Source organism: Chiloscyllium plagiosum, unplaced genomic scaffold (genome assembly GCF_037043375.1).
Source record: "Chiloscyllium plagiosum isolate Xiang-an unplaced genomic scaffold, Cpla_swu_hap1 HiC_scaffold_39, whole genome shotgun sequence".
NCBI classification, from domain to species: domain Eukaryota; kingdom Metazoa; phylum Chordata; class Chondrichthyes; order Orectolobiformes; family Hemiscylliidae; genus Chiloscyllium; species Chiloscyllium plagiosum.
Window position 1 is genome coordinate 10,986,145 of NW_028270177.1, and position 13,703 is coordinate 10,999,847.

Consider the following 13,703-nt stretch of genomic DNA (forward strand, 5'->3'; position numbering starts at 1 on the left):
AGATGTCCGTGGCCGCCCAAGGGGACTTACCTGCAGAGGTGAGCCTGATCTCAGAGTTCATTAAACTTCGAGAGAAGATTGATGCGTCCATCGAGGAGACCCGGTCTAGGTGGGAGACTATCTCAGTCATGCTGCAGAAGCGGAGCAACGGGCTGCCGCCTCAGAGACCGCTGCTGAGTCATCTATGGTTAGGTCTGGGCTCAGGAGTGTTGAGTCTGGACCCTGGAGGAACATAATCGACGACCTCGAAAATCAAGCTCATCGGAAAAATATTTGGTTGCTGGGCCTTCCCGAATGGGAGGAGGAAGGCCAGCTTGTTGATTTCCTGGAGCTGCTGAAATTGGAGTCAGTGCTGGGCTGGGTGGGGGTTAAGTGGGCCCACCAGGTTGCTGTGCGCAGGCCCGGGTCAGACCAGCACCCTGCCCTAGTTCAACTTCAATGCTACAGGGAAAATCAAATGCTGCTAGAGGCCTTCAGAGTCTTGGGGGAGGATCCCCATGCTATGATATAACAGGGCTCCAAGATAATGTTGTTTCAGGACTTCTCTCTGGTTGTGGTCCGCAAGTGGAAGGCACTTGATGAGGCGAAGCAGGTCTGAGAGACTTAAATATTCAATATTCCACGTGACATCCGGCAACGCTGCGCTTCAGTCATGGAGGATCTGTATATAACTTCAGGTCACCGGAAAAAGTGAGAGTGTTCCTGGATGCTCTCGAATAGACTGCAGGATTTGAACTGTATGGATAATGACTTTATTTTGCTCCTCTTTTGTCTTTCCCTTCTCCTTTCTACCTCTTTCCTTGGGGTGGGGCTCATTCCATATTCTTTCTTTTGACCCTTATCTATAGCTTGCACAGTTTATTTGATTATTGGGGGTTGTTTCTGAGTGGTTTTTTTTATTTGGTTGCTTAATACTTGCTGGGATTGTAATTTTGTAATCTTTTATATTCTTATCTTGTGTTGGTTTGCTAAGAGTATCTAGGTGATAGTATTGGGGGGGGGGGGGGGTCACCCTCTATTAACTACTGTTTTATAACATATTGGAATTTATTTACTCTACTTTGTAATGCCTGGGCCGAGGGCATGGTTCTGGCTGGGAGATGTTATGTCGGGAGTACTGGAAGGTAGTAGTGCCTCCTGTGAACAAGGGGGAAAGTCTCCTTTGAAATATGCCTTATGTTATTTATACTTAGGAGTAGTTCTTAGCTGTTTTAAAGAGAATCATTTTTGATTTTTATTCATTGTCTTTTGGGTGGGGTTCTTCCTCCTGGGGGGTCTCGGGCTTGCCTGGGCGATCATGGCTAGCCATTTGTTTAGGTGGTGCACCTGGAATGTCAAGGGGAGCCACTCACCAATCAAAAGGAAAAAGATATTATCAAGTCTTATAAAAGAAAGGGTTGATGTAGCCCTTCTCCAGGGGACACATCTACTTCATAAGGAGCATTCGAAGCTGCAACAGGGTGGGTTTGGCCAGGTGTTCTTTTCATCTTTCAGCTCAAAGAGTAGGGGAGTAGCCATACTTATTTGAAAGAATCTTCCCTTCCAAATGCGAAGCCAGATAAAAGATGAGTCTGGACTGTATGTATTAATTAAAGCCCTAATATATGGAGAGGATTCCATGTTCTTGAATCTTAATTGGCCCCCGGCACACTCTTAAATTTTTAATGGAAAGGTTCTCCAAGTTGATGGCTCTTGGGGTGCGCCATATAATTAAAACCTCCCCCGATAATTGCATCATTGACCCAGAAATGGACAGGATACCTAGGAGCTCTGCGGGCATATCTTTATGGTCTAGGCAGTTGGCGGATCTGAATAGGGAGTTGGGGCTGGTAGATGTGTGGAGGTGTCTTCATCCTGAGGGTAGAGACTTACTTTCTATTCTAATCCACACAAGTGCCATACCAGAATCAATATGTTTTTGTCCCCTTGACCCTTTTGAACTCGATATTGTCCTGTAAAATAGGTAAGATAACTATTTCTGACCATGCTGCAGTATATATGGAGGTTAAGACTAGTGGTGATGAGATAGGTTCCTGACATTGGCATATGGACCCTTCCCTATTGAAGGATAGTAAGTTCATAAAATAATTTTACGCAGGAATTTAAAACCTTCTGGGATATCAACTCAGGCACGGCCAGTAACCCTTCAGTGATGTTGGAGACTGCTAAGGCATATGCATGAGGCTTGGTTATCTCATATTCTGTAACCCGGAAAAGACAAAAGGGAGAGCAACAGCGTCTGCTCGAGGCTCGCCTGAAGGCAACTGAATAGGACCTCTATTACTAAACTACAGTGGATCACAGTCCTTAGGGCAACTTGAATACCGCACTTACTCAAACAGAGTGTAAAGCCATTGTCTCCAACACCGTGACTGACCTCATTTCCTCCGGATGCCTCCCCTCACCCCCCCCCCCCCCAACAGCTTCCAACCTCAGTCTCCCAACCCGGACAGCCCATTTCTACTGACTCCTCAAAATCCACAAGAAGGGCTGTCCCGGCAGGCCCATTGTGTCAGCATGCTCCTGCCCCACTGAACTTATTTCCTCCTGCCTTGACTCCATCCTTACTCCTCTGGTTCACACACCCTCCCCACCTTACATCCGGGATTCCTCTGATGCCCTGCGACACATTGATAGCTTTCAATTCGCAGGCCCTAACCACCACTTATTCACCATCGATGTGCATTCTCTTAACACCTCCATCCCACACCAAGACAGCTTGAAAGCTCTTCGCTACTTTCTCGAAAAGAGGCCCGAACAATCTCCATCCACACTCTCCTCCGCCTGGCTGAACTTGTTCTCTCTCTCAACTTCTCCTTCAACTCATCCCATTTTCTCCAAATCAATGGGTACCCACATGGGTCTTAGCTATGCCTGCCTTTTCATGGGGTATGTGGAACATTTCTTGTTCCAGGCCTACCTGGGTCCCCTCCCACAACTGCTTTAATCGGTACATCGATGACTATTTCGGTGTGGCTTCATGCTCTCGTCCTGACCTGGAAAAATTCATAAACTTCGCTTCCAGTTTCCATCCCTCCATCACCTTCACCTGGTCCATCTCCGACACTTGCCTTCCTTTCCTTGACCTTTCTGTCTCCATTTCCGGCAATAGTCTATCCACTAATATCCATTACAAGCCCACTGACTCACACAGCTATCTGGACTACAGCTCTTCTCACCCCACGTCCTATAAGGACTCTACCGCTTTCTCTCAGCTCCTTCGCCTCCGCTGCATTTGTTCCAATGAGGCCACTTTCCAAAGTGATGATCTTTGTATGTGCTCCTTCTTCTCCAACCGTGGCTTCCCATCTACAGTTGTTGACAGGGCTCTCGACAGCGTGCGATCCATCTCCCGCGCCACGACCCTCCCCCCCCTTTCCCTCCTCTAACAAGGATAGGGTCCCTCTTGTTCTCACCTTTCAGCCCACCAGCCTTCACATGCAAAGAATAATCCTCCGCCATTTTCGCCAACTCCAACACGACACCACCACTAAACACAACTTCCCTTCCCTCCCCCGTCTGCATTCCCCAGAGATCATTCCCTCCAGGACAACCTAGTCCACTCCTCCATCGCACCTAACACCTCTCCCATCACACACAGCACCTTCCCATCACACCTAACACCTCTCCCATCACACACGGCACCTTCCCATGCAATTGCAGAAGGTGCAACACCTGCCCCTTTACCTCTTCCATGCTCACCATCCAAGGCCCCAAACACTTATTTCAGATTAAGCAGCGTTTCACTTGTACCTCTTTCAATGTGGTCTATTGCACTCGTTGCTCCCAATGTGGTCTCCTCTATGTCGGAGAGACAAAACACCGACTGGGTGATCACTTTGCTGAGCACCTTCGGTCTGTACGCAATCAGGTCCTGGACCTTACCATGGCTTGCCACTTCAACACACAATCCTGCTCCCATGCCCACATGTCTGTCCTTGGCCTGCTGCAATGTTCCAGTGAAGCTCAACGCAAACTGGTGGAACAGCATCTCATCTTCCGACTAGGCCCGTTACAGCCTGCCGGTCTCAACATTGAATTCAACAACTTCAGATGATTATCCCATCTCGACCCCTCTGTTTTCATTCTGCTCCGTAATTTTATTTCATTTATTTTATTTTTTTTCCCCACTGTTCAGTACCTTTTATTTCTTGATTGTCTCTCTTTCTCTCGCTCCCCACTCTCTCATTCACCTTTTTCCTCTCCTCTTCCCCCTTTGCTACCTTTCTCCCCTGTTTTCCATTTTGCCTCTGCTTCACTCATCCCCCCCATCCCCCACATATTTTGTCACATAGCCCTGGCTTCAGCCTTGGTCACTCACAGCTCCTAATCTCCCTATAATCTCTCTATGCGCTGTCATTATCACCTCTTTATTGCTACCTTTGCTTCTGGAGCCATGACTCCCTTTCTCTCAGCCTATACCTCTACTCCCTATTTCTCCCCTTTTTTTAGCTTTGACAAAGGGTCAGTTAGACTCAAAACATCAGCTCTTTTCTCTCCTTACAGATGCTGCCAGACCTGGTGAGATTTTCCAGCATTTTCTCTTTTGGGAGCAAAGAGAGAGATATTACTCGCGAAGCAGAGACTATTTGAATACAGTGACAAGCCTGGCAGGTATCTAGCATACCTTGCCAGAAAGAAAAAGTCTCCCCAAGCCATTACGTCTATTAGAGAGCGTGCTGGTACCCGGACTTGTGATCGGAAAAAGATCAATGCAGTCTATAGAAAGTTCTATTTCGAATTGTATAAGTTGCAGGACTGTGAGGATAGAACGAGGAAGAGGTGTCTTTTTTTAAAAGATCTGGCCCTCCCGGGCCTAACCTCAGAGCAGGTCTCAATCTTGAATGCACCCTGGCAACCCAGGAAGTACAGGAGGCGGTGAGGCAAAGTGACAAAGCGCCTGGACCAGATGGATTCCAGGCAGAGTTCTATAAAGAATTTATAGGGGAACTGGTCAGGCCACTTAAAAATATGTATAACTATTCATATAGTCAGGGCTGCTTCCCACCTTCGCTGAGAGAAGCAAATATTTCTCTCATTCTTAAGGAGGGAAAGGCCCCAGATGACTGCTCTTATCCTTGTTAAATGTGGATTTTAAAATTCTCTCAAAAATGCTGGCATTAAGACTGGAGAGGATTTTACCATTCATTATAAAAGAGGTCCAGACGGGGTTTAGAAAGAGTCACAGGTCAATTAACAACAATAGAAGGGTCTTAAATATGGTACAAATCTGCCAGCAGGGAGCGATACCGGGATTAGTTGTCTCCCTAGATGCAGAGAAGGCATTCGATTGGGTAGAAAGGCCATATCTCTTTTATACGTTGGAACAGTTTGGTGTTGGAGAGGTCTTTACTAAATGGGTTACAGTATTTTGTAATGATCCCAAAGCAGTGGTGATTACCAATGGTTTAAGTTCGGATAGCTTTAGCATTGGCAGAGGCTGTCATCAGGGATGCCCTCTCTCACTATTATTATTTATGCTAGTGATTGAGACACTGGCGGAAGCTATACGAGGTGACTCTAATACAAACTGCTCTGGAGGTTGGATCGGGCAAGCATGAAATTAATCTATGCGGGTGATGTCCTCCTTTTCTTAAAGTGATTCATTAACATCTGTGCCCTGCTTAGTTCAAGTGGTTAACTTATTTGGTATGTTCTCAGGTTACAAAATCAATGTTATGAAATTGGAGGCCATGCCGCTGGGTGGTCTTGCCAGTGTATCGAATTTACCGGATGGATCCTGTTTCCCCATTTGGTGGTCACTAGAGGTTTTCTTTACTTAGATATTTTTATTACTCCAGGTGGGCAATTATACACACTTATTGGAGAAAATAAAACAGGACCCTCAAAGCTGGGAAGATCTCCCGATATCCTGGCGAGGTAGAATAGCTTTAGTTAAGATGAATATTCTACCTGGCCTTTTATACCCTATGAGAATGCTCCCCTTGATGCTGCTGAGACAGGCGTTGCGTAAGCTTTATAGATGGCTCAGCTCCTTTATTTGGAATCATAGACGGCCCCTTATTAAATTAGAAAGGCTGCAGCTTCCACAAGCAAGGGGTGGGCTGGACTTTCTGGATTTCAGGAGGTACCAATTGAGCTCCCTATTATCTATGTAGCTGATTGATTGTGGGTCACGAGACCCAATCTGGTTAGATGTTGAGGCCTCCCAAGCAAAATGTCCCCTCATCAAATCTACTATTTATGGACAAGAGGAGAGTTATTACGGATTAATGTAAAAACCCTATTGTATTAAATACAAAGACTGGAGAATAATGGGACAGGATGAGGGTAACCTACAAAAAACCTTCCCTTATACCCCTATAGTGGGAACGTTGAGATTCCAGCCAGGGCTGACTGATGCTGTATTCAAAACCTGGGAGTCCAGAGGTATCTTCTGTTTGGGAGATCTGTTCGATGGGGAGGTTGTGATGTCCTTCAAACAGCTGCGTCAAAAGTTTGGACTGTCGAGCAAGGACCTTTTTCAGTATTTTCAAATACAAGACTTCATACAAAAGACGACCACACTGATAATTAATCCTTATAAATTGGTTAGGGAAAGGAGAGTGCTTCGGCTAACGGGTCCGCCCTCAGTCAGTACTCTCTACCACTTACTATGTAAGGAGATATCGAAGGACATGGAATGGTTATATGAAAACTAGAGTCAAGAATTGGGGATGAAAATCTCCTTAGAAATGTAGGAGGATGTCTGGGAAAATGCCAGGAAGATCTCTATCTGTAATAGAATTCAGGCTACTCAGTTGAAGACACTTCACAGGGCTCACATGGCACTTGCAAAGTTCAAGGCAGGTGCATCTTCAACGCAAAATAGAAGTTGGTACTCTCACGCATATTCTGTGGATGTGCCATAAGATCCGCAGGTACTGGGACAGAGTAGCGAATGCCTTGACAAAGATTTTGGGTACCGGAGATTGGGCTAGACCCAGTGTCTTTACTTTTGGGCTCCCCAAATTTCCCCTCTTTGGATGTATACGGGAGGAAGTTATTCACTATCCTTTCCTTTTCTGCGAGGAAAAACATTTTAGTGAATTGAGTATCCAATTGGCATAGGATAGTCATGGAATATATCCCCCTAGACTTCCTTACGAATATGGTGCACCAAAAAAACGGAATTATTTTATAGAACGTGGCAGCCCTTTTTGAATTACATTGTCACCGATATTTCATCCATATTGTTCAGGGCTTATGTTTAGCAGTGGTAATGGTTCTGGCTGGTTCGGGGGCTCCCGGGAGGAGCACTCCCGTATAAATACGGGTTTTGTTATGACTTGATATAAATTTATTTTGAATATGTATTTAGTTATTTATTTACTTATTTGTTTACTTATAAGATTTCTTTTCTCCTTCTGTTTATTGTTGGTAATGTATGATATCCTATTTTATGTTTTGGTTGTTTGTAGAATAGATTAGTTAGTTTTTAAAAATTCTATATTGTATTATATTGTAAAGTGGAATACACTAGTTTGTACTATTTTTGTAATTTTGTAAAAAATTACAAAAATCTTCTTTTTCAATAAAAATATCTATTAAAAAAAAACATTTTAAGAAGGGCGGTAAGGACAAGTCAGGGAACTATAGACCAGTGAGCCTGAGCAGGTGGGCAAGTTGTTGGAGAGAATCCTGAGGGACAGGATGTACATGTAATTGGAAAGGCAAGGACTGATTATGGATAGTCAACATGGCTTTGTGCGTGGGAGATCATGTCTCACAAACTTGATTGAGTTTTTTGAAGAAGTAACAGAGGATTGATGATGGCAGAACGGTAGATGTGATCTATATGCACTTCAGTATGGCGTTCAAGAAGGTTCCCCATGGGAGACTGATTAGCAAGGTTAGATCTCACGGAATACAGGGAGAACTAAATATTTGGATACAGAACTGGCTCAAAGGTAGAAGACAGAGGGTGGTGGTGGAGGGCTGTTTTTCAGACTGGAGGCCTGTGACCAGTGGAGTGCCACAAGGATCGGTGCTGGGCCCTCTACTTTTTGTCATTTACATAAATGATTTGGATGCGAGCATAAGGAGGTACAGTTAGTAAGTTTGCAGATGACACCAACATTGGAGGTATAGTGGAGAGGGTTACCTCAGATTACAAGAGTATCTTGACCAGATGGGCCAATAGGCTGAGAAGCGGCAGATAGAGTTTAATTCAGATAAATGCGAGGAGCTGTAGTTTGGGAAAGCAAATCTTAGCAGGACTTATACACTTAATGGTAAGGTCCTAGGGAGTGTTACTGAACAAAGAGACCTTGGAGTGCAGGTTGATAGCTCCTTGAAAGTGGACTCACAGGTAGATAGGATAGTGAAGGCAGCGGTTGGTATGCTTTCCTTTATTGATCAGAGTATTGAGTACAGGAGTTGGGAGGTCATGTTGCGGCTGTACAGGACATTGGTTAGGCCACTGTTGGAATATTGCGTGCAATCATGGTCTCCTTCCTATCGGAAAGATGTTGTGAAACTTGAAAGGGTTCAGAAAAGATTTACAAGGATGTTGCCAGGGTTGGAGGATTTGAGCTATAGGGAGAGGCTGAACAGGCTGGGGCTGTTTTCCCTCGAGCGTCGGAGGCTGAGGGGTGACCTTATAGAGGTTTACAAAATTATGAGGGGCATGGATAGGATAAATAGACAAAATCTTTTCCCTGGGGTGGGAGAGTCCAGAACTAGAGGGCATAGGTTTAAGGTAAGAGGGGAAAAGATATAAAAGGGACCCAAGGGGCAACTTTTCACACAGATGGTAGTATGAGTATGGAATAAGTTGCCAGAGGAAGTGGCGGAGGCTGGTACAATTGCAACATTTAAGAGGCATTTGAATGGGTATATGACTAGGAAGGGTTTGGAGGGTAATGGGCTGGGTGCTGGTAGGTGGGATTAGATTGGGTTGGGATATCTGTTCGGTGTGGACGGGTTGGACCGAAGGGTCTGTTTCTATGCTGTACATCTCTATGGCTCTATTAGTTCTTTAGATACAGCTATTGTCCATCTGCGGTCAAACCTTTTCATGTATTTTCCAATTCACCAAAGCCAACTTCTTTCCCATACCTTCATAACTGCCCTTGATTAGGTTTAAGACCATAGTTTGAATCTTAAATACATCTTTTTCAAACTTAGTGGAAAATTTAGTCCTACTATGATACCTATTCATTGATGGGTTTTTTTTTTTACAGCAATATTATCAATTAATCCTTGCTCACTGCAAAATGCTAGATCTAAAATAACTTGTGTCACAATTGGTTTGTCACTGTTTTCCCTAGAAAACTGTTTTGAACACTGTGTCCAGTTCTATCTCACTGCTATATGAAGTATATTATTAAGCTGGAGAGGGTTCAGAAGAGATTTACCAGGATGTTGCTGGGAATGGAAGGTTTCAGTTATAAGGAGATACTGGACTCTTTTCAGTGGAATGTAGAAGGTCAGAGGTGACCTTCGGAGGTTTATAAAATCATGAGGGATATAGATAAGGTGTCTTTTCCCTAGGTTGAGGATTTCAAGACTGGGGGTATAATTTTAAGGGGAGAGGAGAAAGGTTTTAAAAAGACATAAGGGGCAATTTTTTTACGTGGAGAGTGGTTCGTGTGTGGAATGACCTTCCAGAAGATGTGATGGATGAGAGTACAGTTACAATGTTTAAAAAATATTTTGATAAGTACGTGAATAAAAATGTTTGAAGGGATATGGGCCAAGCACAGGCAGATGAGACTAGTTTAGTGTGGGATTACATTCGGTATGGATTGGTTGTACCGAAGGGTCTGTTTCCATGCTGTATTCTACTCTATAACACATTCTAGAAATTCTTCCTTCACATGATTAGTGCTGATTAGAGTTGCCCAGTCTGTACATAGATTGAAGCCAGTCATGTTTATGGCATTCACTTTGCTCCATGCACCTCAATTTCCTGATTTCAATCATGTCACATAATACCAGAAACATTGATTAGTGGGATAATCCAACTGAGTAGGTGGGTATTTAAAGTATTCTAAGACAGTATTTGAAGGTGAACGAATGTTTTCGGCAACATTTCTCTCTGAATCAATACCACAAAAACTTTATAATCGTGTTGCTTTTTGTTGGCACTGGTACAAAATGACTGCTGCATTTGCCTAAGCAAAGCTACACCTTCGACACCAGTATATTTGTGAAGTCCTCTAAATTACTTTAATATGATGTTGTTCTCTTTTGGTAACATCTTTGTGACTCTCTATTGGGTGTATCGCAGTGTTAAAATGGCTGCATAAATGTAAGTCCTTGTGGGTTTATGTAGTAGGCAGACGTGGCATTTTAATTTTATTTCTCCTGTCGCACAGGGATGACAGCCATTCCCTGTGCATGTCTGGGCATCTTCCTTGGAGGGCTTCTAGTGAAGAAACTCAGCTTGACACCTCTGGGTGCCATTAGGATGGCGATGTTAGTTAACCTCGTGTCCACTGCCTGCTACATTTCCTTTCTCTTTCTGGGATGTGATACAGGACCCATAGCTGGGGTCACCGTCCCTTATGGAAACACGTGAGTACAATGTCTTTAAATTATGGAAGTTCATGTGATGGGCATTCGTGCATTGCTAGGGTCAATGGTTCTGGGAGGATTAATGGCTTCTGGTCTCCAACCTTTGAGATTTAAGTCCAAAAAATGTGGATAAGATGGATCAGTAATGAAGTTCTGTGCCTTCTTATCAATACCCTCACCTGTTGGTAGGCCTGAAAGTCATTTAGACTTGGGAGAGGACTTACCATAAAGTATGGATTGTAACTCCCAAGAAGAGGGTACAAACTAAGTGCTTCCCATGGAAAGCAGGAAAAGAGAAGGACAGATAAGCAAAAAACAAAAAAGGAGAGAGAGAGACAGTGGAAGAACAAGCATGGGTAATTACCGCATTATTCATCATAGTACAGTGAAAGTTTGCTGTGCCCATGTGGGACACAGTAAGAGCTTCTAAATAATTCCCAACTGAACACAAAGAGTAATAGTATGGACATTGGTCGTCTATTACCTATTATACATCTACTTTATTCTCTTTTGGTTCAGCAGAAGAAAGCTAATATGTTTGGTTAGAAATTTGTTAGTATCTTTCGATGAAAATGTTTCAGGAGAGAAATTCAGAATTAATAAGCCAAACAGTTGACCCATGGTCCTCAAACACAAGCAGAGTGCATGCAAGGTGGCAAGGTGGCTCAGTAGTTGGCACTGCTGCCTCAGTGCCAGGGACCTGGGTTCAATTCCAGCCTCAAGTGACAGCCTGTGTGGAGTTTGGACATTCTCTGTGTCTATGTGAGTTTCCTCCAGGTGTTTCGGTTTCCTCCCACAGTTCAAAGATGTCCAAGTTAGGTGAATTGGCCATGCTAAGTGTTCCATAGTGTCCAGGGATGAGTAGGTTAGTCATGAGTAGGTTAGTGGGCAGCACGGTGGCACAGTGGTTAGCACTGCTGCCTCACAGCGCTAGAGACCCGGGTTCAATTCCCGCCTCAGGCGACTGACTGTGTGGAGTTTGCACGTTCTCCCCGTGTCTGCGTGGGTTTCCTCCGGGTGCTCCAGTTTCCTCCCACAGTCCAAAGATGTGCAGGTCAGGTGAATTGGCCATGCTAAATTGTCCGTAGTGTTAGGTAAGGGGTAAATGTGTTAGGTATGGGTGGGTTGCGCTTCGGCGGGGCGGTGTGGACTTGTTGGGCCGAAGGGCCTGTTTCCACACTGTAAGTAATCTAATCTAATCTAATCATGGGAAAATGTAGAGTAATAGGGTAGGGGGATGGGTCTGAGTGGGATACTCTTCTGAGGGTCGGTGTGGAGTTGTTGGGCTGGAGGGCCTGTTTCCACACTGTAGGGATTCTATGAAAACCAGGAGGAATGGAGAATTTTGGTGGGATGGGAAGGGGAGGGTGTTAGGGAGGCATAGATTACAGAGGTTGAAGATTTATACATGAGGAAGAAAATGTTAATTTCAATGTGGGAGAGATAAGGGAGTCAGTGTGAGTCAGCAAGACTCGCTCTCTCTCATCAGAGCTGTACTGCTTAAACTGAAAGAATTCCTTATGTTGCAGATCTGTCTCATACATGGATTTGGACCCTTATGCACCCTGTAATAGTGATTGTGACTGTAAAACGGCAGCTTATAATCCCGTTTGTGGATCTGATGGAATTACCTACTTATCTTCATGTTTTGCTGGCTGCTCCAACATGGTGAGAGTTTAATTTGTAATATACAGTGCAGAAGGTACAATAAATCTCTAAACTGTAGATTTTGGGGTCAATAGAAATTGAAAGTTAGTAGTTCAGGAGATCAAACTGCCTGTTTTATAATGCTTCTCATTGCTGAGGTAAAGACTAAATGGAATGAAGCCACCTTGAAAACTAACATGTGATAGACAATGGAGAGGTACCAAGAACAGTATGATGGTAACTTGCAAAACTCACATCCCACTTGAAACCTGGGAGCCTATCGTCTGGAGTGAATTTAATAACCTCCATGATGGTCAATGCACAAGGATCAAAGCCTCATTATTTCACTACTAATGTAGCTTATTCTGATTTATCATGTTAAGATAACTCCTCGATATCCAGGTAGGCAAAAGTTGTTTGTGAATTCCTAAACCCAAACTGGAGACCAACCATTATCTGAATATCCACGTCGAAAAAAATAATTTTCAAGATAACGTGCATCTTGAAACATGTCACGTACCACCCATAACTGATGTGCTGCATGCAAAACATAAGATGCTATTTGTTTAATTGGCTTTTGTACTCAGATGGACATAAGAGATGCCATGGCCCTATTCCAAGAAGTCCAGTTGTTCTTCCCTCTATTTGTGCTCTATCCCCACCTATCATTTACTCCTTACCCCCTCCCACCACCCTATCTGCTGCAAATAAACTGACATTTTCCTAGCTACCATCAGTTCTGAGGAAGGGTCACTCAACCTGAAACATTAACTCTGATTTCTCTCCACAGATGATGCCAGACCTCCTGAGCTTTTCCAGCAATTCCTGTTTTGGTTTCTGTTCCACAGTTCTTTCAGTTTTTATTTATAACAGGAGAGCTTTCTTCTTGATTCAAGGTCTATCCTGAAGTCAACGCCACATGAAAAAACAGTTATCTGGGTCATTGTTTCTTGTGAGAGTTTGCTGTGGGCAATATAACTGCCACTTTTCCTAAATTAATCAACAAATGTACTTCAGAAATATTTGTGAAGCCCTTTGGGGTGTCATGAAGTCATGCAAGGTGATGCAAGTCTTTTTAATTATTTAGCTCTAAGTATGTGAGGGAGAAAAGAAACAAAGGTTCTGCTAAAAAAAGTTGATAATCCCACCTCTGTAACAGGTGAATAATTTGTTCAAAATAGCCTGTTTTCCCTGCTTTTAAAAATAATTGATAAACTGATCTAAAAATAGGTTAATTCAATGCATTATTGTTTAGTTAGGAATTACTGTCGGTCTTGATCATGTCACAAATGGAAGCTTCTAAAACAATGTAGTGTATTTATTTATTTTTATGCACAGATGAGATTTTAATCATAACACATGGACATCTGCGGCTTTCCTGGCTGATATTCTCCCCCTCACCAGACCAATGTTCATTTATGATTATAAGATTATATTCAAACATAATCAGAAAATTAATGAGCCACTTTATATCAAATTGCAGCTGTATAAAGCCTTGGCATGAAGAAGTTATTTTCTTTGTCTCTATCATTAAC

The 13,703-nt window shown here is 43.5% G+C and overlaps 1 protein-coding gene across 1 annotated transcript in view; it reads left to right on the forward strand.

The window, feature by feature from the left end:
• The window catches only part of slco3a1a (solute carrier organic anion transporter family member 3A1a), a 201,784-nt gene that overhangs the window by 157,494 nt on the left and 30,587 nt on the right, over window positions 1-13,703 (forward strand). The window contains exons 6-7 of the mRNA XM_043677221.2: window positions 10,323-10,521; window positions 12,051-12,189. Of these exons, the coding sequence (XP_043533156.2) occupies window positions 10,323-10,521; window positions 12,051-12,189 (338 nt within the window). The remainder of the gene's footprint in view (window positions 1-10,322; window positions 10,522-12,050; window positions 12,190-13,703) is intronic.